At 41.5% G+C, this 27,935-nt stretch overlaps 2 protein-coding genes across 4 annotated transcripts; one reads left to right on the forward strand and one right to left on the reverse strand.

The window, feature by feature from the left end:
• Positions 1–449: 449 nt before the first annotated feature.
• Positions 450–26,245, forward strand: LOC105569688 (MLX-interacting protein). Of its 3 annotated transcripts, none has more exons than XM_012026348.1 (16): positions 450–515; positions 8,224–8,595; positions 18,238–18,344; positions 19,856–19,929; positions 20,390–20,515; positions 20,793–21,006; positions 21,180–21,275; positions 21,347–21,617; positions 21,728–22,283; positions 22,366–22,557; positions 22,708–22,846; positions 23,021–23,115; positions 23,203–23,693; positions 23,870–23,993; positions 24,102–24,231; positions 24,548–26,245. In XM_012026348.1, exons 2-16 carry the CDS (start codon positions 8,240–8,242, stop codon positions 24,667–24,669), a joined length of 3,093 nt encoding a protein of 1,030 aa, XP_011881738.1. In that variant the 5' UTR covers positions 450–515; positions 8,224–8,239; the 3' UTR covers positions 24,670–26,245. The 3 variants fall into 3 exon arrangements, with proteins under 3 accessions (XP_011881738.1, XP_011881739.1, XP_011881740.1); XM_012026349.1 differs by having other exon boundaries at positions 22,366–22,545; XM_012026350.1 differs by lacking the exons at positions 450–515; positions 8,224–8,595 and adding an exon at positions 11,613–11,841.
• LOC105569687 (RPA-interacting protein B) lies at positions 25,615–27,908 on the reverse strand. Its single transcript, XM_012026347.1, has 3 exons — positions 27,701–27,908; positions 27,192–27,426; positions 25,615–27,054 (listed from the first exon to the last, which is right to left on the reverse strand). Exons 1-3 carry the CDS (start codon positions 27,779–27,781, stop codon positions 26,723–26,725), a joined length of 648 nt encoding a protein of 215 aa, XP_011881737.1. The 5' UTR covers positions 27,782–27,908; the 3' UTR covers positions 25,615–26,722.
• Positions 27,909–27,935: the final 27 nt, after the last annotated feature.

Below are 27,935 nucleotides of genomic sequence, written 5' to 3' on the forward strand. Positions count from 1 at the left end.
TTCGAGCCGCGCGAATTTGAAAAAGCCGCGCGGCGAACGGGACCGGGTGGGGACGCGGCTGCGCGCGCCGCCATTGGTCGGCGGCGCCGGCGGGCCGCGCCGCGCCGCGCGGCGCGGCCGCATTCCTCCGTCAGCTGTGCGCAGTGGCGCGCGCGCGCTCGTCCGCGGTCCAGTCGTGTGTCGCGGGGCGATTGTCGCGAGTACTGCGGACCCCGTGTGTGTGCGCGCAAATGGCGTCGCCGTGCCCATGAGCGAGTGTGCGTCGCGCAATAACGCGTACGGGCCGCGACCGGGCGCGGCGCCTCGCGGCCCAGCCTGACGAGAGCGCGTTGCAGGAAGACGCGCGAACGAGATCGACGAGGTGCGTCTCCCGTCCAGTGTCGCGGGGCGGATCGGGAGGGGGGGAGGAGAGAAGTAACTTTCGTGTAGCCGCGACTCCGCCGGGGGGGGGGCAGCCGTGTCGGCCACATCGACGGCAGGAGCGGTGACGAGGAGTTGTGAGATAGGTCCAGAAGGTGAGTGCGTCGGAGGCTCGTCTCGCGCGTGTGTGCGTGCGCGCAGTTGATCGCGCAAAGTGCGCTCGCTTCCGCGCGCGCGCGCAAACGTACGTCGCGCGCGTAACGCGCGGGATTGTTCCCGCGGATTGAGGCAACATCTGGCGCGCGGACGCTCCGTTTTCTCGAGCGCCGAGGGGACAATCGTGGGACGCGTAACCGGAGTGATAACGACTCGCGAGCGCGGAGGCGCTTAACTGCGCTATTTGATCCGTGGGCGGAGAGAAAGAGAGAGAGAGAGAGAGAGAGAAAGAGCGAACGTGCAGCAGCAGTAGCGACGACGCGACGGAGAAACGTGCGGGCGATTGCCATGAAACGCGAAGCTCAGGCTCTCGCGATAAAAATCGTGGCGCGACCGCGAGATAAGGAGAGCCGTGATGCGCCCGAGCCGATTCCGCGAGCGAGCGGGGTCCGTCGAGAGGAAGAGAAAGAGAGAGAGAGCCGTGGAGTATCTAAACGTAGGCGGAGGGGGAGGGCGACTGTGTATGAAAAATTAATAGCGCGTGTGTAGACCGTCGTCGCTTCGTGTGTACCGTCGTCGTCCGTTTGTCTAGCCGCTCTTTGTTTTCTTCTCCTTCTCGCGCGCCTATCTTGGCCATGGAAGGCACTCGAGACGTCGAAACGGGCGGACGTTCCGTCGCGCCGAGATAGTTTTATCTCAGGGCGGTACATATCCGGATCTTAACGTTTCAAACGCTGGAGCCACCGAGAGGTCCAAGTCGTAATTGTTGGTCTATTCGCGACGCGGTCTTTTTTCCGCGCAACTCTCGATCGGTTAATTCATTCCTGTCCGAGGGGCTTGTGGTGTATTTAATTCTCTCCCTCTCTCTCTCTTTAAGGCCCGGTTTCACCAACGTTGTTTAACTTTGACCGTAGTTCACTTGGTTCTTTGTCTCTTTCCAGCTGTTACTTTAGAAAGAGACAGACACGAGTTAAGCCAAGATTGAAGTTAAGCGACGTGTGGCGAAACCGAGGGCATTACTGGGCATTTTTGGGGGCATTAGTTTGGGCGTTTGAGCCCTGCGAGATTTTGGTCAGCGGTTTCCCCCCCATCGGGAAAATGTTAGGCAGAGGGGCACTGGTTCCTTCAGAGCCGCCTGTTTACAAACACTGCGCGCACCGTTGCCCGATTCTCCCCGTTTTTTCCCCATAATACGCGGTACCCGCTCCGGCGCGAAATTACGTTGGAGAGATAGTACGCCGTAAACACGCGCGTGCCCGACCCGGCTCCGTTTCGCGCCCCGATGACCCCTCGCGATCAATGGAAGACACGAAATTCCTGAGCCCGCCGCTAAGAGAGGCTACCGTGTTTGTAAATACGCGGGAAACGTTAGTGATTTCTGGCGAATCGAAGCGGAGCGATGACATAAACAGCCGGCGCGAGAAAAACCCGCGTCTCCGCGGCTTTTTGCTTCGCCTCGTTTGAAAAAACCGCGGCGACGCCGCGCGTTTGAAAGCAAAGTTTAGAATTCCGCGTCCGCTGTGCGACAGGTCTTGAATATACGTGATCGTTTCTTTAAGTCTCCGCAAATACGAGACAAGTGTGGAAGTGAATCGCGAGAATGAATTTAATGCGACTTAAAGTAACGATATTTTACATAATGCAGGCTGAATTAATCCTGATCCAACTTGTATTAAAATTTCAAATTTTAATCGACCTCAGCTGGCCACATTTACCGAATGCGCCTCTTCACTACGTTTCCAACTTATATTCTTTTCCGTTGTAAATTAGTCTGACAATACTTAATGATTTTGCTCGCCAGTGATAAAGTAACCCAAGCTTCAATTCTCCCTCGACACAACTGGCATTATTTTATTAATCTTAAATAATACGCGACGTTTCGACCTCTTCAGGCACAAATCTGTGAAGTATACCGAAATGTTCCCCGCAGACTAATGTAATGGAGTTCAAGTTGTTCAATGTTTGTACTGTAATGTATACCGAACACACGGAAATCAATCTAATACTGTATATTGGATATATTTATTGTAAGTCTTGTGTATATTCTATCATGTGTTTTACAGCCACATTTCGGTATACTTCACAGATTTGTGCTTGAAGAGGACCGCAAACCGCACGGTCGAAACGTACCTATATTATTTAAGATTAATAAAATAACGCCAGTTGTGTCGAGGGAAAATTGAAGTTCTGGTTAGTCTGACATAGTAAATAATTGCACAATATAGTGTAATTAGTGGCAGATGATTCTATTATTTTATTAGAGAAGATTTGTACGGATTTGCCAGTTGGTACAAAATCACAAAATTGGATTCCGGTCTTACTCTTTCGTCCGTTCAATTAATTTTCTTATTTACCCACGTCGATTAATCGAAAGTCGCCCAAGTAACGTAACAATTTAAATGCACACGTAATATTCTAAGCGTAAAAGCTTCTTTTAATCCGGCATGGTCCTTCGTGGCGAAAAGTATTCGTCCTTGACGGTGAATGTTACATGAAAATTTAAGTCGCGTAACTTCCCACCGTCCGATCGAAATCGGAAATAGCTGCGTCGAATTTTCCCGCTGGGTCAGACGTGTCGTCGTTAAAGCGCGACTCGCAGTTCTTATTAATTATAAATCACGGCGCATCGATGTCAGCTAATTTTTTCGCCTCTGTAAACTCAATTGACCAACTTAGGGTCGGGGCACAAGGCAACGTAAGCGTAAACGTAGATTACCGCACAAGCTACCGGCGTATGTCGTACTCGCCTCCAATTACGTGTGACGTTACATTTACGTGTCTACAATGAGATTTCAAGACGAAGGACTTAGGAAATTGACCAATTACAGCCGAGTGTTCTCCCCGCGTTCGGCTATGATTGATTAATCTCTTAAATCCCACGTCCTAAAGTCTCGTTGTGGACGCCGAAAAGGTATAATTAAGAATTGGAGCACGGAGCAACGTAACAGCCTACGGCGAGGACGCAAGCGTAAACGTAGATCGGCGCACGAGCTTCGGCGTAAATGTAACGTCACACACTGAGAGAAAAAAAAATAGTCATTTTTGGAGCCAACCATATTTTGGTTTATGACAACCAATATTGTGGTTATGAGAACTATCACATTGTTAGGTCAACCATAATTTACGTTGGAGGAATTATAAAAAATATGGTTGGCTCCAAAAATGACTTTTTTTTTTGTAAAAATGACTATTTTTTCTCTCACAATCAGTGCATGTAATTGGAGGTGAGTACGACATGCGCCAAAGCTTGTTACTTGGAGCACCAGTTGTAGACCAAACCTTACGTTTAAGACCTAGGATTCAAGAAATTAATCAATCATGGTCGAACGTGGGGAGAACACTCGGCTGTAATTGGCCAGTTTCGTAAATCTTGCGTCTTGAAACCGCACGGTGGACACCGCGTTACTTCGCGCGCTCTTGGAAATCGGCGCTCGTTGCCTGCGCGCGGCTGCTTTTAAACAGGATATTCTCGTACGTAAAACAAGAGGCCTGCGTTAAACAATATCAACTGTAAATACTCCGCTTTTATCTGGACGATCCGAAATCCGAACGGTGCGCGAGCTCGCACGACGAGCGTTAATGAACGAATATGGATAAGGCATTTGACTATCGCCCTGCGATAGAGCCAGCTCGGGGAGGGTCAAAGGGTACTTAAATACTTTACAGATAGCGAGAGGTACCGGCGTCTTACGGAATAGCGTTGAAAAACCGGCCTGTCGCGGAATAACATTCTGTATGAGACATCGAGCAATTGCAATATGTTAATCGATTACGATCTGGGCAACGTGATTAACGTATTAAAACCAAAACGTGAATTTTCCCTCGACACAACTGGCATTGTTTTATTAATCTTAAATAATACACAACTTTTCGACCGTACGACAATATATACATAGACAATACATAGACAGTAAAAACTTACAAACTAAATGTCCAATCGATTTAATGTGAGTGGTATTGGTCAATCAATTTACGCAACAATTATAAAGATCCTGAGTGTATAAGTGTAACGTATTAAAGGCCGAAGCTTCAAAATCCGCGTCTTCTTTTCGCTACAGTTCTCCTCGCTTTTAATACAATTTGAATTCGAAGAGTCGCTAAAATGTGCCACGTTAAGGCCCGGTTTCGCCCAAGGGGGAAACCGCTGACCAAAATCTTGCACACCAATGCCCGCTAATGCCCGGTGGGCATTACTTGATCTTATTGTCTTATTTTATCTTTGTAAATGCCCCAGCAAGGCCCAATGCCCCAAAAAGTGCCCAGTAATGCCCAGTAATGCCGCAAATATGTACACGAAATATTTCGCGGTTGACGAAATGACTCGGATACGCCTGCTGAAACGAAACGCGGATACGTACGAAGGGACCGTACGTTATCGTTTTCCACGTATCATGTGCGCACGATTCGCCGCGGTCGGCGAGACACCTTCACATTTCTCGACATCTAATGCCGCACCGCTGAGTCCGCTCGCTGGAAAATGACGCGTGAGCTGTCGCAAGTACTTGCGTAAGATCGCTGAAGGGGAGAGGAAGAAAAAGGCAGGCTACCTGGCGCGCACACGGACTCGCGGTAATCGGCAATCGATCAGATCGATGCGGTCGTACCCTGAACCTTAGCCAGAAACGCTACTTCCTGTCGAAGCACACCGTCCGGCATTCAATGGATAATAACGAGCGGCAAGAAACCCGCGGGAAACCGGTTATAACGGGTGATACCGCGGTTCTCGCTCCGTGCGACTCGCAATCGGTGTTAATAGGTCGCCTCAACGGAACCGAATCGCTTCCCCATCGAAATTCTCGTTTCGTCGCCGGAGCACGGCTCGGCCTTCGAGGTTTCTTCCATTTTCTTCTGTTCACAGCGTGTTATCTGTGACGCTGTGATAAAGCGATAAATTAGAAAAGCGTTAGAGAGAGAGGAGTTCAGAGGCTCTACAAAATCTCGCGAGCGAGCGGGTTGTGCGTGACATTAGTAAGATCATATAATATCGTGTCATTAACAGCACAATTAAGATCAAGTAATCGCATCGTTGTTAAGAAACGTGAATATCCAAGACCGTGTAACTGCACAGAGAGAATTTTCTCTTGTCTATCTCGAAAGTCGTGTAATCGTGAGACAACGCGGCATTTTACCACACATTTTACTAGTAAAATGTGTGGTAAAATTTCGAAAGACTCTCACAAAATTCTTCGAAATGCCACGTTGACCCACGATTACATAATTTTCAGGGTGAATTTTAAAAGAAAATTCTCACCGTGTATATCAGTGAGGACATTGATATCAGTGCAATATCAAAAACTGTAATACTAATGTCACAGCAAATAATAGTATCAGTATTAACTTATTGGACGATCGCTTCTTTTATATTTTACATCCAGCCGCGTGATAATAACACGGTCTAATCTCAAATAAATGTTTTATGTACCAACTGAAGCGCGTAATTTCAGACGCACGGGTGTAGAAATTGCCTTCGAAGCTGAAGTCAATATGAAATTCTACAGATTCCGTTAGTAGAGTATAAATAAGACGTGTTATCCCATTTAATCCATCCCGTTGACACGTGAACGTATTGCGGACAACCTTCTCCTTTGGTCTCGATACATTCGGTAATCGCCAACTCGCGTATCGTCAACACGGGCTCGACATTAGTTCACCCGAAGCAGTTTACGTCAGAGAATTGAAACGGGCCTTGCGACAGAATTCGCGGGACACCGCGCCGGAGGCAGAAGTTCCATCTCACAGCTGGAAGGAAAACCGCGTGTCGTTTTTATTCACAGCTGTTCTACAATTAAGTACGCCGTTCAAGAAATCAAGTAAATAGAGTAGACGACAGAGCTTTGGCGGCTAATTCACTAAGGCACGGAGGTCCATTGCGTCACCGGCTAGATCAACGTTTGATCGCGCTCGTCATTACGTGGGGCACACAACGAATTGTCTCGGCCGCGTTTAATTATATATATAGCCCCGAGAGAAGTCGCTGACCATTGACGATTCCACGTGTTCGCGACTGCTCCTAAGAAACCGGCGTTCCGATCGTAAAAGGAAAGCGCACCGGCCCGTGCGCGTGTTTTCGGCCATTCACTCACCGACGGGGGTCTCGATCGCGCCATGTGCTCCGCTACCGCGTAATGAGCTTGTTAATCGCGGTATCGACAGGAAGCCTGGCGCCACGCTGGTCGTGTCCCTTATGTCCACGTCTACACTGAGAAAAATGTCCGATTGAATGTAACTGGATATAATCCAATTACGTAATAACAAACGGATATATCCGATGAAACGTGTGATCGGTCTTTCAATCCAATTTCATCGGACGTATCCGTCGTTTAATCGGGAACACTATTTAATTGACGGTAGAATGAATTGTTGCACGACTTTAGGCTGGCAGTTGGTTTATTTGTTTGATTCCGACGAATTTTTGTATATTAAGCTTAAAGTTAGGTGAAAACCGGGCCTCGTGCTGTCACGTACGATCGTGCTTCGCTCATTTCTGATACATATATTTTCGTGGCATTCCGAATGCGTTTAAATCTCGTTACGTTATTATCGATAACGCGTGGCTTGTCTACAAAAATATCCGAACACGTGTTATCGATTTTGCGATACGATAACGCGTTTAAGTCTTATTGATTATGACATGCACAACAAACACTACCCCTCGCCCCTCCCTCTCTCGGTACTCTATATTTTATACTCGGTGCTCCAATATGTGACTTAGAAAAAATAAAAAGGGGAATACGTTGAACTGAATTTATCACAGGCTCGATAACTGGGACTTGTTGTGTCTGTCGAGGCTTTCTTCTATCGCCCAGCCTTTGTTTTGCGCAATTTCTTGAAACGAGGTCACCTAATCCCACTGCTTCGACAATCCCATTTTAATCCGCGGAACAGATAGGGCAAAATTCTTCGATTCGCATTTTTTTAAGTCTGTCGCCGCAGTCCACGATATCAGCCTAAGGGCCTGAGCAGAGTGGCGGTCTTGTGTTCTTAAGACGCAAGATAGTTATCGTGCGTTAGTCTAAGACAATAGATTTCAAACGTAAAACATTGTCTTAAGAGTACGAGACAGCCACTCTGCTCAGGCCCTAAGCTATAAAAATTTCCAATCAAAAACAAAGCTGCTTAGTTCTATCTTATCATATTGCACGTTTCTTTATTTCTCTCTCTTTCTCTCTCAATTACATTGTTATCGATTTTTAATCGGTATTATCGTCGGTTATTCTAACGTATTTGTTGTATAAGTTGGGTATAAAATGAAGCTTAAATTATTGGACACAAAATTTGGTACACAGAGGAAAAAGGGTCAGATCAATTCTTATACAACTCAAACTAACGCGTTCCTTGTTTCGTATATACGCAACAATCTATAATCTTCTTAGAAGCATTTAATCTTACATTCCAACAATATTACAGTCTTATTTAAATACTAGAATTGTCATTTTACATTTCTTGACTGAGTCATATAAAATTGCTTTATTTAAGTAAATTTTAACGCAATGCAATCTCATTTCAAGATTTTCACGTTGAAACTAAACGTATTTTCCGAAGAAGAATATTCCTTTTTTTTTCCTGTGTATTATCAAATTGTACATTGTTCAACGTATTGTCTCGCAGTGAAACCCCTTCGCGCTCGAATTTCGACTCTGTTCATTCGGAAAAACGATCGCGGACAAGGTGAGAATCGCGTATCGAAGGGACTATTCGTGTCCGCAGGGAAATCGTTGCCGAGATGCAGGCGGAATTGATATACCATAAACTATCGGCGATGACGAGCCAGGGCGGCTTTCATCGCGCCGGGAACGACAGCGAGCTGGGCAAGAACGGCGGACGGGACCCGCGGGAGACGATACACTCGGGCCACTTCATGGTGTCGGACTTCGAGGCGGAGGCGCAGGATGACGAGGACGACCTCGCCGTGCCGGTGCCGGAGCAGGAAGTGCAGACCACCAGATTCTCGATCACCGTCCCGCCGGGCTCCTTCTACGACACAATCGCGAGTTCGCTGAACGACAAGAGCACCTCCCAGCAGCTGAGCATCGAGACGTCCTTGAACAAACTCTTCCAGTGCATGTCCCTCGCCTACAGGTGAGTTCCTCCTTTTCTCCGGCGATTTCTGGCGTCGGTCGAATAAAACGGTACAGCACGTATGGACGTGGAGCCCGTTTTACTCGAGCCACGACCGTCCGGTTTACTTCCGGATTGTTTTCAGTTCGTTTCTTAATCGAAATCACGCTCTTACAGAGCTCTGCGAGAATTTAATCCTCGACTTCATATTTATATTTGTTTCCCCGCGAAAGACAATTTCAAAGTAATATTGTATTATTCATAATAGCTGTATGCAAAATTGTTTTACATTAAAATTGAAAAATTTATTTTAAGGAAACCACTGAAATATTTTTCTCTTTAGTTTTACATGAACGTTTTTACGCTATTAATGTGACATTAAACAAAGTATACTTAGATTAAAAGTAGATACAAATACGTAAATGTGAGGTCGATTCGTTTTTATTCTCAATTTTGTACTTTGTTTTTTTATCAACGTGACGAAAATTTAGCGCACATATTTTACAATATTATCGAATGCAATTACAAGCTTCAAACAGTATAACAAAAGAATTAGAATTGAACTGATGATCGCGTCTCTTTCGTTTCTCTTTAAGCGAGAGGCGCGATGACTAAGCTCTTTCAGTAGCGCATCAATTGTACGGGACAAAAAAAATATATATGGAGAATGATACTCTCCTCGGGAGCATGTTCGAGTCGATAACTCGATTAAACTCGAGGGATTAACCAATGTAGGAAATTAATAAACGACACGACTGGCACATTCTCTAATTGACGAAATTTATTGCGAAAAATATTACCTCGGCCAGGGTTTGAACCTGGACCCCCCTACACTCCAGGCGGGCGTCCCATCAATTCGACCACTCGGGCATTTGGTAATATTTGTCGCAATAAACAGTCCAATGCTGATATTTTCGAGAGATTAAGTGAGATAAAACGTACGCGTCGAAGATGGAACTGCTCCTTTTAATTTGACTTTCGACAATTGGTTCATTTTCTCTCTCTCCCCCCTCGCGGAGTGCACGCCTGTCTTTTCTTGGCGTAAATAACTTTTAGCTAATTAAGAGAAGCCAGGGCAGATCTTGTATCCGCGGTACAATTGCATATCGAAGGAAGAGACGTGTTCTTGTGCCCTGCGAGGAAACGAAAAGGCACGTCTCGCTCGGCAACCGGACAAATGCTGCCCGGTCTGGCCGGTAGCATTCCCGCTGATAAAAGACAATTGAATTAATGAAAGAGAGGCCGTAGAACCAAACGACAACACCGCAATTAAGCGCGGCCTCGCTAAAGTCGCGCGCGAACACGTCTTCGAGCACACGGCTTCTACCGACAATTTCCGTTTTCCTCGCGACGATCATACGCCGCGTTTGTTCTCTGTTGCCGTAAACACTTCAGTTAAATTTAACTCGGGTTTAATTAAAATTCCGCATTTATTATTATTCCAATGGTCAAATTAAGGAGAAGCGAAAACTCAATTAACATTCTGGTTTATGAGACTCGGTAAAAATGGATCTTTTTGTTTTCTTCCCTTTACACCGTAGATTTTCTCGCACTGTTTCTTCATATACTATTTTTTGCGTAGAGTTTACGTAGATTTTGTGCGCATGTTTTAACCGTGATATTAAAACAGGAGATATTTCACGAGAATCAATTAAATAAAAAATTAGAACGCCCGAGAATGTACAGGAATCTTCTAAAATTGTATGGAAATAAGCGAATAAAATCGCTTCACGAAAAGCGTCGCACTGAAAGAATATTAGCGAAATAATTAACGTCGTGAGGAAAATAATTTTATGATGGAACTGAAAATTCGGTGCACAATGCAGGCAAATAGCGTATAAATCCGTCGTACAAATGTGCCGATGTGTTCGGTGACGTTAACAGCTGATTCACTGCCGGCACGCTTGCAACAAAAGCTATTACGATCGCACGTGCAGTTTTAACGACACTTAGCTGCACTGTATATCCACATGTAGTGTCCGTTTGCGTTAAGAGGCCACGGGAAGTTAGCGTCTCATTTTCGAGTGCCATTTTTGTTCTCTATCCAATCAACTAGTTTTCAAACTTATCGGGGAAGTGTAGAACGCTTTGTTTTTTTTACATTGTTGAAAAATTACAGGTGCGAACGAAATTAACAAAATTTATCGTTTGGAAATGGGGCACCCACAGTGGTATTGAAACCGTGGAAAGCGATTTTTACTATCCTCTCAACGTTGTATTTTTCGAGTACGGTTTGTTAACAAGCAAATAGTAAGAGATAAGATTTGATGTTTTATGGAAATTAAGCGAAGTATTATTTTACTTTTCTCTCATCAGCTGTGTATAATCCCATAGTATTTTTGTTCCAGGATAACAAAGAAATTACGAATATTTTAAAAGTAGCTTGTGATTTAATGCAATTATTTTATTTTGTCATTTTGTTCTGTTTAATTTCGTATTTAATGCCGCGAGCCGGAATTGTTAAGGAACAAATCATAATTGAAGGTAACATCAATAATACAATTCGGTCGTGGTTGATGTATCGTTAACGCTTGATACAATGTAATTTCAATCAATTCTGCGGTAAATCTAGCGCCGATAACGCGCTACATAGTATCGGCTTCTGTCCTTAACGCTTTGACAAACAAGAGGCCAAATTAATTATATCTTTGGCGACCCTGGAAGGCGCGCCATGTCTCGATCGATCTCGTTCCGTTATCGGCAATAAGGTCTTGAAGAAATCGCGCTCTTCCACTTGATAAACGTCGCAATGCAAACGCAGCTCGGGATGAGAAGTAAAACTAAAACGGTGATGCGGACAATCGTAAAAGCGCTATCTTCAATCGCGACGATTTCGAAAATCGCACCACTATCTGGGTAAATAACTCTCGTATATTTAAAGAATAGCTTTGCTCAGATATGAATAATTTCCAACACCGACTGTCGCGCGCATGGATTTGAATAACGAGATGTTGATCTAATCGAGACTTGTTAGAGTGGGCGTTGTATTATGAGGGAAAAAAAAAGAATAAATGAAGCGATTAAGGATCAGTTCGCACAGTAATAGCCGCCGATTGAAACGTATCTGTTGGAATCCTTCTTGGGATGGCGTTATTATCTCGATGCGAAATTCACACCAAAGTTAGACAGAGTTAGAAAAGTGATTCGGAGCAACCTTCGCCTGGCGCGCGTCTCTCCTCGCGGTGTAATGGCATCGACCTACGGTGCTATCGATTGGTTTTCAAGTAACGTCTTTTCGCAAACATCCTGCTGCGCAAACCTAATTCGGTACGTAAATTTAATACCTTTGCAATCGCAATTAACGCACGTAGATCTTGACATCGGATCGAATTTCGCTGCATGCCCATCGCGTTAAAAGCCGAACGTGTACGACGAATTGAAATGGATTACAATAAGTTCGTATCGAATGCAGCGAAGAAACAAATTTTTGTCACACTAACGAGACTGTGCACTAGGAATCACTGACGCCTTCCCATATGAATTTAGACACATATTAACGCATTTATACACACATAGGAAATGTGTATGTGTTCTACCTGTGCCTAAATTCATATGGGAAGGCGTCAGTGATTCCTAGTGTACCTTCGTACGTTATGGTAGAGGAAAGCCCCTATTATGAGACAGCGGAGTTTCCGTCAAATCAGTAGGCATCGTCCGTTGGTCCCGCCATGAATTTATTGCCGTTGGAGTGAAATCTTCTGTTTAGTGGAAAATTGATTGTTAAATCGTGCAATCGTTGCGAGAAGAGACTTGCGATTGAATTTGGACGTTGAAAACCTACACTGAAAAAAATTTCTGGTTGAATATGGACGAATCAGATAATTCCTTTAGGATTTACCAGAATTCCTTTAGGATTTACCAGAATTCCTGTAATCCTACAGAAATTCTGGTAAATCCTAAAGGAATTCTGGTAAATCCTAAAGGAATTATCTGATTCGTCCATATTCAACCAGAAATTTTTTTCAGTGTACTCACGTTAGAATCCTATCTCGTAATAGAGGTCTTTCCTCTATATATTTCTTGCATAATTATGATAGGAACACTGTAATTATGACTTGCATTTTAATTAATTATCATGAAAAATACTCAATGTCCGCGATACAATAATCGATGACGCTTTATCGTCGTTTACGTCAGCGATCCCAGACCACCAATAGAAGCGGGAAAATCGTGGCAATAATCGTAATGCAGCATTCATCGCTTTTATTCGCGGATTCGTCTGTCTATTCATTTTTACGAGATATAAAACTCGGTCTACGAAATCTATTACATTGCAAGAAAAAACTACAATAAATACACGTAACGTCAGTAGCTATGTAACTATGTAAATTTCTTGTAAAAAAAAGAGTTTACTGAGCATGTGAGTTTCTATTTTCTGCGTTATTGAGGATTAAATACCTTACACAGGATCTAACATTTTTATTATAATTTTTCGATACATTAATTTCGATGTTCACTTGACGTCGACGCGTTTCACGAGGTTTCACAGTAAATTATTTCGTGCAAATTTAAATGTGTTCATAAAATTACAAATATGTCGGCAAATATCAGCGTCAAAGTCAAGTCAATGTTGAAATTAATGTATCGAAAACTTAACATATTATCAGCAAATTGTGTAGATACACAATTATATTAGAAATGTTAAAACCAGCGTAGCTTATTTAAATCTTCGATAGCGCAGAAAATAGAAACTTATGTGCTCAGTAATTTTTTTTTTACAAAAAATTTATATAACTAGTTGACGTTACATCTGTTTATTCCTATTCTCACTTATTTATTCCTATCTGTTGATATACCAAAGCAAATGATTGCGCAAATCAGCGATTTCAACGTCTGCCAACAAAACAGAATTAATCGGCGAACTTCCGATCGCGTTCTTCATCGCGGCGTCACTCGAAAGAAAATATGAATGGGTGGATTTTCCGTCCATACGTCGTTAATCCGACTTTTATGAGATCGGCGGTGGCACGCGCACATTTACCGTCCCAGTGTCTCAAGCTGCATAATGCACGTTAAATGCAGCTATCGTTGAATCAATCGTAAGATTATTCGCAACAGTGACGCGGAATAAGAGCATCGCATTCGCGGCGGAAATTCACGTCGAATTGCGAAAGGTAAAGCTTCTATTCAGTTCTGCTTCCTTCGACAGAACCGATTCGCGAGTGTCGCTGACGAAAGGTACAGAGGAAAGTCCTCTATTATGAGATAGTAGGCGAAATCTGTATGTATTTGTCGGGCACTCAAGCAAGTGCACATCCTGATAACATATTGGTCGTAAAAGAAACAAGTCGTTATAAATAATAGATTATTTTTAGGCTTTTTTTCTTTCTTTCATAGAACAGAAAATCAAATCTCGCGTAATTCTTACGGCACATCGCAGGTTTTTCCTTGTACAAGCGCCGTTCGTGTACCACGAGAAAGTTTGCTTTCTTTACATGCTATCACTTTACGCGTTACGTCAGCGTATCTTGCGTCCGCTGCGTTTCCACGATTAGCGAAACGTTATATTAAAAAAGTGATGACAGTTGCTTGAAAGTGGACGCATTGACGGTTTCTGGGTCAGAAACAGTCCGCGATTAGGATAGAGTTGGAGACTGTGCCGCTCGGAAAACTCGGATAGAAGGTTTCAAGACACAAAGCCAAAGAGCCCCGTGGTTCAGAAAGCTCCTATCTTGAAAATTTTTTATCCAATGTGTTTTCTTTAACTGACAATAGGCTAAACAGGCCCGCGCTGTTCCGCAGACTTGCGGGGACAATCAATGAGTAACAAAATCATGCCTTTCGGCCAGCACCGGCAAGCTTTCGGCGGAAGATCCTTCGTAAACGTCGCGGATCTGCCCGGATGACTTTGAACTCGATCGTTGTCGTCGTCGGGTCTCGCACGGCGAATCGCGAAAATGCGAATCGCGCCTAGATTACCGTAAACGCCTCCTCTCCTCCGTGTGTCTTTTATCGACCACAAGGCCACTGCGTCATCGTGAGTACACGCTCGTAGCGCGTAACGTGTGTACGTGCTAGCAACGTAACACTTCCGCACGACACAAGCAACAAGCAAGGCGTGCGAGTGCGAGGATCCGCGCGAGTCGTCGAAAGCTCCGCGGAGGCTCGCCCACCTATATCCAATCGGTGACCAGTCTATTTCGGTTTCCTAGCCATTTGGCCGTGTACCCCGCCGTATTTTCACAACGATCGATGATATCGTACGGACGATATTTGTCTATTCTGTCGCTATTTCAGCACCCGCGCGCGATAAGTCGTCCAATTCGTCCAAACGCGTATCATCGTCCAAATAAGGAAACCTTTTTATCTTTACACCGATCTCGATAGAAGCGATCATTTTCGAACCGTTAAATCTTCTTGGAGCCCTCTTTTTTTCTTCATAAAAAATCTTCAATTCTTTCCAGAGTGTCACTGTTGTCACTTTGAGAAAATTTAGACTCGGAAACTTGATAATTAAAAATTTGCCGTGAAATTAATTTACACCCGCTTCGGGACGCGCTGTTTAACGTGAAATTAACGGCAGACGGATTTAGTTTTCACGGCGCGATCTTTGCACTTTTCTTATACTTCAGATAATTAAAGCCGCAGAATGCTTAAAATAACAATAGTATCAGGGGATTCGTGGCGCTTATCGAAGCGGGCGCCTCGTGCTCCTTTTATTCATTCCGTGTGTAACAGTTCGTTTGTCGTTGGCGTTTTCGTCGGAAATCTTTCTCCAAATGCGACGCGACACCTGTTTTCGCCACACCATTGAGTTTCTCGACAATACGATAACAATCGCAACTCTGCGATGGTTGATCTCAACCGCACGGCGTATAATCGTGCAACGAACAAATAACTCATTATCTGATAATGAAGATTCTGTTGCAATGAGTATCATTAATGTTGCGAAAATGAGAAATTTGCAAATAAAGACGGTGAGTCGTGCGTTTTCGGGTAAACAGAGTTTATTAGACTATCAAAGAGTTTCTATTAACACACTCAAACCTTAATTATAAAAGATTCCGATGTCTCTTTTCTTTTTTCTTCTGTCTCCGCTTAAAATATTCCTGAAATTTTCAAATTTCAGAAAGATGAGATGTCTTAAAAAATTAATAAAAAGTTTGAGATCAATCCATCAATTTAATGCAACATTGCGGCTTTGCTGTGACATCGTTGCTCTTGTAATGATGTATTTTAGAGGAAAGTCCCCTATTATGAGATCTGCCCCTAATATGGGATAGCGGAGTTTCTGCTAAATTAATCGGCGTCATCTGTTGGTTCCACCGTGAATTTATTGCCCTTGGAGTGAAATCTGTTTATTGGAAAATTGATCGTTAGATCGTGTAATTGTTGCGAAAAAAGATTTGCGATTGCACTTGGACGTTGATAGCCTGCTATCTCACATTAGAATCCTATCTCATAATAGAGGACTTTCCTCTAATATCTGCCGAATAATCAACAAGAATAATTGACGGTAAAATTAGCAGAGGAGTTTTGCAATATTATTTACGTTTCATTCACGTAATATTAGCATTTACCTGATTGTGAGTAAAATTCATTACACATTCGGTGGCACGTAGAGAAGTTAATTAATCGCTTTCATTCGTGCAGTACAATTATTTGCATGAAATTATTATACAGTTTACTTTAGCGATTGTTGTCACCGCCGCTAAAGCGCATGCAAATAAATCTGCACGGTATTAGTTGTACTTGTAAGTAATAGAAAATAAATTTTACTTTACTAGAATTGTTGCTGTAGATTATACGTGTGACAGGAAAAGAGCGTGCGTATTTACATGTTGTTTTACACAGCGCTTCTCTTCGATTAATTCCACGCGATTGATTAATCATCAACACTTCCGCGATAATATCTCGATTATTTTTTCACTTATCAGTCCTCCATCATTTTTGCGGAACGGCCGAGTCATCGAATTTTCGAACAGAAGCGACATCGAATTCGTCACAGCCTAAGTCTCTTAACCGCCGTACTTTTCTGTGACCTTATCTAATCTCTTAGTAAATTATAAAAATCGAAATAACTCGGAAAGAACTTGGCCGGCCAGGGTCTAATGCCAAGGAGAAGAACCTCGCTGTGTCCCTCGCAAAGATACGAGCAAGTGGAAATCTTCCGACTGCAGATTATTTTCTCTCTGTTGGTTCTCTCTCTCTCTCTCTCTCTCTCTCTCTCTCTCTCTCTCTCTCTTTCTCTCTCTCTTGGCGGCGATATACCGACGAACAAGACGATAACGAAAGGCTCGACGTAGGATTTTGCGATTGCGTGTTTTAAAATTCCAAGACAAATGTTTCTGTAAAATTCAAGGAATTTATTAATATATTTTAGGTACTCCCACCGTGAAATTTAACTTATTGATGAAAAAGACATTTAAAAACACTTGTTGTTTTGTATTAATATTTATATTAATAACACAATATTCGTATTATACATTTAGCTGTCTTATACACACCGTGTATTAGTTAATATTGAAAATTGCAATCGCAAGCGATCCAATTCGTATAATAGTTTCGCAAAGAAACTAGAGATTTGCGTTGGGGAAGAGAAAATTACGACAGTAACAATACTTACATTATGACAAAAAAAGTGATGAAATAATACTTGAAGAGTGTCAGAGACCTTTAAATCTATCTGCAATTAGATAATGTTAGGTCGCAAAGGAAGAAATAGGTATAGGGCGTGCCGTTTGTTGAACTCTCGCGTGGAAATTCACTAATCGCTCTAGCTGCGCCTCGGAAAGCTCGCACAAAGCGCACGGTGTTTCTCGCGATAGAAAGCCTGTCGATAAGATTGTCGAAATCACACACGCTCGTCTACTGGCGAGTTGAAATTATTGGTTGCGTCTATTTAAAATTACTGCGATGCATCTGCCTAATTGAAATGTTTTGAAGACAGCAAGTCTAAATTAACATGTGCTCCGCTGAGTGAATTATGTTCCAAGAAGCAGCGCCGACACGAGCTATTGATACGCTAATTTTGTTATTAGTTCACTGATCCGCATTTGGTTCTCTTTTTATTACAAATAGTAGAAAGGTGCTTCTCTGCGCGCAGATTATATTCCATCTTACGTATTATTTAAGTAAAAAAGTCTGTTGAATCTAAAAGTAAGCGTTCTTTAAGCATACACATCTGAAGAGTTGAACAGTTACTGTATTTTGAAAAATCGTTATAATATTTATGAGCGGTACACAGTTTCTTAAATGCGTATGTAAATTCGCCAGGCATACTTTTCGATCACCTCGCAGTTTATCTTTACCAGCAAAAATATCGAAGTGCAAAGAAAGTCTTGTTCTGCATTCAATTTTACATGGTCTTTGTTTTCATTTAAGAATTAGTTGCATCACGATATTTGACGGGAAAAATGTTAATAAAAGACGGCTTTAATCGGATTTGGTCAAATTTTTTTTTAGAAGAAATCCAGAATTTTAAATTAATAAAAAAAAATAAACCCGAAATATAAAATTCGTCCCAAGTTTTTCGGTAAATAAAATAGTGTACGAGCTTCGCGCGGTTTATGTATTATATTTTATATCGTAGCAAGAAGTAAATAGCAATACGGCACACAAGAGATACGTGAACATAGAAATTTGTCCTCCGTATTAATTACACAGGATTCGAATTTGATTACCGCAGTGGGTATGACGTATGGGCATTTGGATTTGTTCCAGACAGAAACTGACATCGCCCAAGTGGAATCGCTTCAAAGGCATCAGACTGAGATGGAAGGACAAAATCAGACTAAACAACGTGATTTGGAGATGCTGGCACATGCAATGTAAGCGAAAAAAAACGACCACTTCGCACGTTTTAAAAATAAACTTGGGACTTGCTAGAATATCCTCTCATCCAAATGTAATTTATCGTTGCGTAAATTTACTTTTGCTTTATTAGCGTTGGTCTACTTTGCTTCATTACAATTAAAAAAGCGTAGAGTAATACAATCGATTGATAAGCTCCGCTATCTTCTCTCCAACTTATCGTCATCGATATCAAAACACGATACTAAATCAAAACGATCGGATTAGCTCCGAAGTGTTTCCACGTTTAAATATCTTACACGTACTTTTCCACTAAAGTATACAAAACAAAAATAAAAAGTCCATTTTTAATGCAACTTCATGCATAGAGAGAATCATATTAAAAATTATATTTTGCTAAACTTTGATTAAAGCATATTTTACACTCACATTTTGGACTCAAATCTCTCTCTCTCTCTCTCTCTCTCCCTCTCTCTCTCTCTCTCTCTTTTTAAATTGAAATACCTCAGTTTCAATCCGCTTCCATTGATACTTCAATTATCGTGATATACGCAGAGTGCTGCTTATCGAGCTCAGACAGCTACCGGCTGTCTTCCTATTCGTCGAATGACCGGATAAGTAATTACCCGTCTATTTAAAGAGCTCCATCTCCGCGTGCTACATTCGCATCAATACTCACCTGGCACGCGTCCAATGTATCGTTACAAGTTGAGGAGGCTCGTGTTTTTTTCCTATACATATATATCTGTGCATAATTGTCAAACTCTTTTAGTTCCCAAATTTGTTCACCAGGTACAAGAAACCCCCCGAGCCCGAGCGAGATATCGCGATGAGAAAGTAATTTTTAACATTGGGGAGACAGCGATGATATGTGTTCTTTGTCTTTCGCGGTTACGAAGCTACTAAAACTATCAGAATTGTATATAAATATTTTAAATAGTTTAAATAAAAGACTCGGTAAAAGAATAGTCGGGAAATAAAATAATTCAATTGTATCTTGGTGCGTCTCTTGTAATTGCTTAAATGTTAATCAACTGTAGTTGTACGCTTTTTAATTGATGTATAGGCGGTTCTTTTAGGCATTTGCTTATTGTACAGCATGTTGTAATAATTGTAGCTTAAACGTAAAATTTTATCAAGAAATTTTAACAGAGCAAAGCAACGTATCAGACAAAACATCTATATCTATTTGTGAAATGCAACTGGTCGGGCTTCTTTAAGGCCGAAGCAGACTAGCGAGTGCTGACTCGGATTGGATTGGGACTGGCGATTGACGATTGGCTAAAAGACAATCGTCAGTCGCCAATTCCAATTCGATCCGAGTCAACAATCGCTAGTCTGATTCGGTCTTTACGATTTTCGATGAATTGTAAAAGTTATTTTTAACCAATGATGTGTAATTTTTACAACGACCTACACTGGCCAATGTTTTTATTTTAAAAAACGACCTTTCGGTTCCAGATTTTGGACCCTTTTCAGGTAATCTGCAAACGTTATTTTTAACGAAAAATAATTTCTTCTTTTTTAGTTATATTGAAGCAAAACACTCTGGTGTGCCAGTTTGCATCGCCGCTTGACGTGGATACTCATAACAAGCCCGAGGTAGGTTTCCGACGTCTAATTTACAATTTCAACAATATGTAATACATTGGTTCATACATGCATTTAGAGCAGTCGCAAAAGATTAGTGTGAATTGATTGTTATAATTTTCTTGTACAACCATTCGCTCTTGATATCAGCAACAAATCAGACCGCGGATATTAACGATTATTAAATGACAACGGCTCGTTACTAGTGCCATTCGGTTTTGCCCAATTGCGCAATTGGGCAATGAAAAATGTTTTTATCGCAATTGGCGACAGCTCGTTTGATTAGATAATTCGTAGCGGTTTATAATTCCTCGAAGTGTCACTAGCGGATTGCACACACGCGCATATAAAGCGCCGCACGCTTGAAGTAGTAAGAAGATCCGAGTAAGCTCGTAGAGTCATAAAATGCTTTTACGTCGGCTAATAAAAATTGCGCTTAGTGAGCGTGAATCAACGGCGTGTCTCTTATCAGGCGGTGGTCTTAGAGGGAAAATACTGGAAACGAAAGCTCAAGGCCGTCACTGCGGAATACAAGAAATGGCGTATGTTCTACCGAAACAAACTTCTTGGCTGGACGAACAAAGATGGCACAGAAATGGTACGTACACTCACAAAAGTATATATACGTAAAATAGGATATTTTGAAAGAAATATCTCGGCAATCTCCAATTATTTCCGAGGTCTTAAAGAGACAAAATAATACGGATAGTTAAACAGATAATTAATAAATTTGGATCCCGTTGTTTCTTTATCAACACCTGCGTTTGCTTGAGCAGAGATAGGTTTCTTTGCCCTTATCACACAGCAAGATACGAAACGCGGGTGTGTGACGCAAGATACGTTCTTCTTTTCAAAATCTATTCACCTTTTTCCAGATGGAATCGATGGACATGCTCGATTGGGGCAGTGGATGTAGGACTATCGATAACTTCGGTGGGGGTGCGGGAAATGCATTCGGGAATGCAAGCGGTGCCCCTGGCGGGGAGAGTATGATGGTTGACGAAGATTACATGGAACTGATGACCGACACCCTCTTTTCAACCATCAGCTCGAATCAACCGATATACTTCCCCGACCCTAGAGAAATCGGTAATTCTTTTCGGGATGTTCAACTCGAGCGTATATCCACTTGTATTATGAAAATTTGTAAAAGTCATATCTGTTATAAAGATTTGATGACTGTAGAAGTAAAATTGTACTACTTGTAAAGATATTCAAAATATTACAAGTATTATCAATGTATACGAAATATCGTTCGACAGCTCGAGGTACCAGCTTAGCAGACTTCATTCAACCGAGTCTAGGCCCCTTGCAACCGAATCTGGACGATTTTATGGACACTCTAGAGCCGTTGCAAGGTATAATGTTCGTCTTACTTTATATCGTTTCTCGCACGACGTTTCTCACATATTGCGTATCTTGATCTAAGAATTCCTAAACACGAAATTGGCTACCGTACCCGAAGAGGACGATATGTTTCGGAATAGCAGTCTGAACACTAATTATTCTGACTTGGACCTGATGACGCCAATCAATCAGATGAACGAAATAGGCGGGGATCCGACGATAAAGAACGAACCGGTCTCGCAACAACAGCTGCCTCGGGAAGAACAAGGGGCTGACATGCAGAATCTCCAGTACATCACCAAAATATATACTCAGCCCCAACCTGAAGCAACGAATGTGTATAGGAATAACATGTGAGTATTACGAAATGATTATTACGTCTTCACGGATAAGCCGATAAGGAACAAAGTCCGAGGTCCGATTATAATTCACGGATATATCACGGATGCTCTTTTCCATTTAGAGCTATGAGTGAAGATTACGCTCTTCAACCGAACTTCGAGGCGTCTGTTACGACGAACCAACCCATACGAGATAAGACGAATAGAGGTAGCACAGCGACGTTGTCGAGAAATAGCTGCGTGATACAGCAATCCCAGCAGCAGCAACAGCAGAGCATGTATCAAGCGACCACGCAGCAACAGAATTCGGACTTCCAATCGCAACAGCCGCAGTCTTACGCAATGGAGATTCAGGCAGTGCGATTGACACCGGTGCAGAATCAGTCCGTGCAGATCGCGACGCTCAACGATCAGTCGGCGGTAAACGTTAGTCAGTTACCCGCGATCACTGCCGCCGCCGTGCAAAATCTGGTGACGGTGCAGCACAACTTCGTCACGCAAGCCGTCAATTCGCAGCTGCAGAGCCAGCATCAAGCAATAAGGCCCTTGCCGACCGCCACGCCAATGGCCAGCAAACCTTACAAGATCGTTCAGCCGCAGCAGCAGTGCTACAAGTTTCCAAATCTTGTACAAAACCTCAATGCTCAACAGTGTAAATTTAGCACCAATAGCTTTAAGGTAACTAAACTATGGTAACGCGCCTCGTCGAACTCGTCGCGACGAATCTATGGAGTAGTAATGCGTGTTGTTTACTTTTCAGACGCTTCCCACGCAACAAGTGGTATCGGTTTCTTCGACGGAGCAACCACCGCAGCCACAGATATTGCTGCAGTGTAGGCCGTCATCTGATCTGGACCGTACCGCGTCCACTTTGCCAAAGCTGTTACCTCACCCGACAACGTCTAACATGGAAAAAGAAGAGGTCTTTGCCATACCAAAGGTTGGTATTGAGGTTGGTATCTTGCTCTCTTTGGTATACAGGATGGAGCTACGGATCGACAGTCTAAACGAATATATTAATCTCTGTTTTTAAGATTGTGTTTGAGATATCGATCGAGATATGTTGAATTTATTAATAAAATTGTATTGTATTTCTTTTTAGTATCAAGGAAGAAGCAGATCTCGAAGCAGCTCTTCTTTAACCGCACCTAGGATACATCCACCGCCACTAGTATCTGCAGTGAGCGACCCAGCCTTGAACGTGAATAACAACGTTTTGCTTGCACATCTACTCACGAATAGTACGTATTCATCATAAACTTATTCATTCTTACGTGAAAAATATAAAAGTCTTATCAAATCGATTGAACTGCAGTTTATGCAACATAACTTTACGATATTGAATTTTATATTAGCATGAGTAATATTTGAGAAACGTTGTGACTGATTCGTGTGTTATGTTGTCTTTACTACAGAAGTGGCGCAAATAGCAACAAAGCAACACATCACGACCCCAGTAACACAAACGATACAGACTTCTAGTATACAGCAGACGCAACCGCAGCAACAGGTACTATATAAAAATGACTCGATTTATTTGTAATATATGTAATGTCAAATTGTTCAGAATGAATGATATATGATTGATGTCTTGCAGACAGTGCAACCATCCACAGCCCAACAGATTCTCTTGAATGCGAACGATCAAACGCATCAGTCTCACAGTAGTCCAATAGGCTCACCAAAGGATAGCAGCTCTAACGCACACAGTCCCCAGGCGTTAAACCTCAGCCCTCAACATAGCCCCATGAGTACAGGTAGCCCTTTATCACCCAGCTATTCTGAGCTGAGGTCCGCTCGTGGATATGATTACATGAAGCACTCGGAAAGGGGACAGTATAAAGAGCAGAGGCGAGTCGGCCACATTCATGCGGAACAGAAGCGCAGATACAACATCAAGAATGGCTTCGACATGCTGCACAGGCTGATACCGCAAATCAGTCAGAACCCCAACTCGAAAACGAGCAAGGCTGCGATGCTGCAGAAAGGGGCGGATTATATTCGGCAACTTAAAACGGAGAGACACCAATTAAAAGAGGAGATGGATAGTCTGAGACAACAAATCGAGTGCCTTAATACGTCTATTAGGTATATTCAAGTCGTACTTTCAATGAATTAGGGAGATACCACAAATAATAATTATTGGAAATAACATTTAGTTAGTAATATCATTCATGAAGGAATATTATTAAATGTGTAATTTTGTATAAATGGTATACAATTATCTAAATAGGGTAGTCTTCATCTTCACATTATTCTTGTAGTAATTGCCAATCTATGCTTCCTGCAACGGGTGCTCCAGTTTCTAGACATAGAAGCAGCAAAATGAAAGAGATGTTTGATGAATATGTACGTGTGCGCACACAACAAAACTGGAAATTCTGGATTGTATCCTTTCTGTTCGTTTTTCTTTAAGCATTATATCTGAAAGCGTTGATTCACTCTAAAATATTTAAAATTCCGAGAGATTATTTTCCTCAATGTAATAATAATCAGTTCAGTATATTGTTAGAACCGCTGTTGCTGTCCTTTAATGCTTCAGTCTCAACTGCAAATATCGATGATTTGTATAAAAGTACAATATTGTGGGTAGAGCAACATTGTTCACTCGTCGATCTCAGACCAGGTTCGTATACAAGAAAGACATCTAAAAACGTACATTTCAATATTTCCATTGCTTTTGATTATGCAAAGTGTATATGATTCGAGAAGCCACCTGTGACAATAAGAGGAAAAAGTCGCCAAAGATTATTATTTTTAAGACCTTTTTCTAGACAGTGCGATTTTTTTAAATAAATATTTAAATATATCTTTTTAGGTGTCACCCTCTGCACGACAATAATATAAGAATAAAAATGGAATTTTTAAATAACATATTAAGAAACTCATCACAAATGCAATAAATGTTTGAACGATTGTCTTGACCAAAATATCATTTTCAGCTGTTCTGAATTCTCTAAGGTCTCTGTGTACTGCCACTGATATTTTAACCGACCCAACTCGCCTTCCCGAAGAAGCACTCGCGGCAGTTAATCAAACGGAACGCCGACGATCCACGCAGTGATCGTCGTGAATTCAACAGCGTGTTTGTATAAAAAGAAAAGGAATTGAAGGTTTACGTACATATGAACGTAAGGGATGATAGTTACCGTATAATATAAGTTAGTCTGTGCGAAACAAAAAGAAGACGTAACATTCGGTTAGTTAGTAACCGAAGCGCAAACGAAGAAATAACAATTTAAGTGCAATTCCTCTTTTTATTGCAATATCACGTTGAAGTTGTAAAATCTATAAGTCACATCAAGAAATTTTATATTATAGATTTGAATAAAAAAAAATTATACATACAATTGAACTGTAGTATGCTGGCAGAACTGTAGTATACAGTCATTAGTATGGCACAATCATTTGCAAATAATTACTTTTTGGTTAAAACTTTTCAAATATAGTTTATTATATCATTTATTTCGCTCAATTGTATGTTGTGAACTATACAAGAGCAAAGAATATTCCAATGATATCTTTCATAAAATACAGAGTATTTTACAAGTTATACAGTAAAGAAAAAAGTTACTATATATTTGTAAAATTTTTCTATAATTATAGCTAATAGACGTTTGTGTATATATGTGTTAAAATGTATTCCACTGCTTTGAGAAATATTCTTCAGCTCGAAAGCTTAATGAACACGATTGTTATAACGTAGGAATGCAGGAATATTAAATTTAAACTTTGATAAAAAATTATGTGGCTTCTATATTAATATTTTTAATATAGAAACTAATTCTAAGCTTTCTAAACATGCTTGTATAAATTAGCATACGATTGTGATTAGGAATTGTCATTAATAGATATTGAAACAGAATAGACGGTATAGCGACCAAATATTTTTAGCTTTAGACTACTTCTTCACGAAATACGAGAGAAAAGTAACGAGTTAAAAATGACAGAATCAGTGCCATAACTGTTCTAATAGACTGCAAAGTTAATTCAAGGGTGAAGAGATACATTTTTTTTTTGAGAAATATAACTTGAAGAGACGATTAAAGGTAATTTTCTTAAAGTATAATTTTGATATAAATATGCTACTATTAAATTATATTGCACAACTACACTAGCAAAAGGTGTATTATATAGCTAATAAGTGCGTGGAGACGATAAAAAGGGGGTTGCTCATAAGTTACATGTTCACACTATTAAAAAATGAGATCTTTAATATGGAAATTCATGTGATAATGTACAAATCATTTGCAAAGGTTTGAGTACCGAATATAGCTTAAACTATGAAGGGCCTCTGCATATTGTAACATTTTTGTTGATGCGAAATGTACATAGTCCAATGTTAAAAGAGAACAAGTTAGTTGATTCTTCGAGAGTTAAATTCTTTTTCAAATTGACATTTCATTGGGTATACTCTGTTAATTTGTTTTATTTTAAGAGCATAAGGGACGTTATTTTTTTTATACAATATGTAGAGGCCCTCACTTAACTTACATCATGTATGTACAATGCATAAGTGATAAATAATATATAAGTAAACTCATCGAAGGGATGTTTTTTTTTTGTACAATATGTATCATATAATCATACAGATTTACATGTTATTATTCAGATGTTATAACAACATGAGGAAATCCAAACTTAGTGCGTTTTTCTTCTCTGCACCTTCTCGTGTCGTTGCTTTTAACTAATATAAATAATTGCATCAAATGACAATTACTTATATTGAAATTAAAACAATTGGAGTACAAATGACATACTCTTTTGCGATACTCTGAAATAGTTTGTGTTGAAAGTGACAGATTTGGAAGGTTCCGATGAATATTATTATTTAACGTAACTTGACAATTAATTTTTATTGGTTTTTATAAATTAAAACGATATAAATAAGCTAGGTTTATAAATATTTCCTTACAAAAGTCTAATATAAAAGAATTACAATTGGCATTGAAGCTCTGGTTCTAATGCGAATTCTAACGTCTGTCCACCGGTGTTAACTCGTGATCTTTGGACACGTTGGCATCGACAACATTTAATATCTTTGCGAAAGAGTAATGGTTAATTATTCAGCAGCTTCACTTTCATCGTGGAAAATTGAAGGACCGCCAGTTAAGTGATCAGCAGATCAACGCCAAGGTGGAACAGCCGTGGCATATTAGATACAAGTTGATTTTACAATTTTCAGGTATTACCATGAATACCGGCACTTGGACACAATTGAACGCATGGGTATTTACACTCTGGTTAATCAGATGCCTCACTTCTTGCATGGTACGACCGGTCAGTTTTAGTCCGCAGACTGGACAATTTACACAATTATTTTCCTCCGCTAGTATGGCTTTCTGGCATATGGGACAGAATACCTCTTTATTCTCGTTGTCGGCGTACATCGCAAAGTATTCAATCTCGTCTTGCAAGATCTTCTCATATTCTTGGAATATCCATTGTTCTGCAACAACATTACTTTCCATCAAATTGTGTTATATTGCAAACAAGCTACTTGTCAAGATGTAACGAGTGAAACTTCATTGAGAACTGCATAATTTTACGGAAATTTAACTTTTTTACATGAAACGTCGATCAAACCTTCTTCGAAAACAATTTCATTTTCTAATTCAATCGCTTCGTCCTGAGTCAGTGGCTCGTCAATCTCTTTGAACGTAAGACTCGCGCCGTTGTTCTCTTCTGTCGCTAGATTCTTGAATTCTTGCCGTATTATCTCCGTCAATGAGTCCTGCACAGGTTTCGAGTGGGACTCCACGCCGAATCTGTGTCTGTCAAACAGCTGGCTCCGCTTGTCTCGCATTCTCTGGCGACATCTCTAAACAACAGATCGGGGCAGTGTAACTGCGAGGAAAGGCTCTCGCACGTAAAATGTCACTGTAAACATTTCCTCGTGAATGTGTCAAGTGTAATAATCATTCATTACAGGTCTACGAGGAAAAAGCAAAGGGACATGAAAAAATTACGGACGGAAGGAAGAAAAACGGGGGCGAGAAGCATTTTACGCGGGACCAAAGGAACGCGCGTCTCCACACGTCACCGCCGTCCAGAGATCTTTAAAAGCAGCGCGAGGTAAACAAGGAGTTTCCAACCTCTCGCAGCACCTCCTGCAGCTTGGGCGCGCCGTGCCTGATCTTATTCGCGCAGTCCCTGTTCCTCAATTTCGACGTCATCGCGGGGAACTCGTTCCGCGCGACAGAACCGGTGCACACGGCCGGGGAAACTCCAGGAAGAAACGCGCCTCTCCCGAAAGACGAGCGCGATTGTCAAACTTGGTCAAACTGCTCCGCCCCGGCACAGCTGGGCCATAGACTAAAGCCAGAGAGA

Source organism: Vollenhovia emeryi, unplaced genomic scaffold (genome assembly GCF_000949405.1).
Source record: "Vollenhovia emeryi isolate VEMERY1.0 unplaced genomic scaffold, V.emery_V1.0 DF939123.1, whole genome shotgun sequence".
NCBI lineage: Eukaryota > Metazoa > Arthropoda > Insecta > Hymenoptera > Formicidae > Vollenhovia > Vollenhovia emeryi.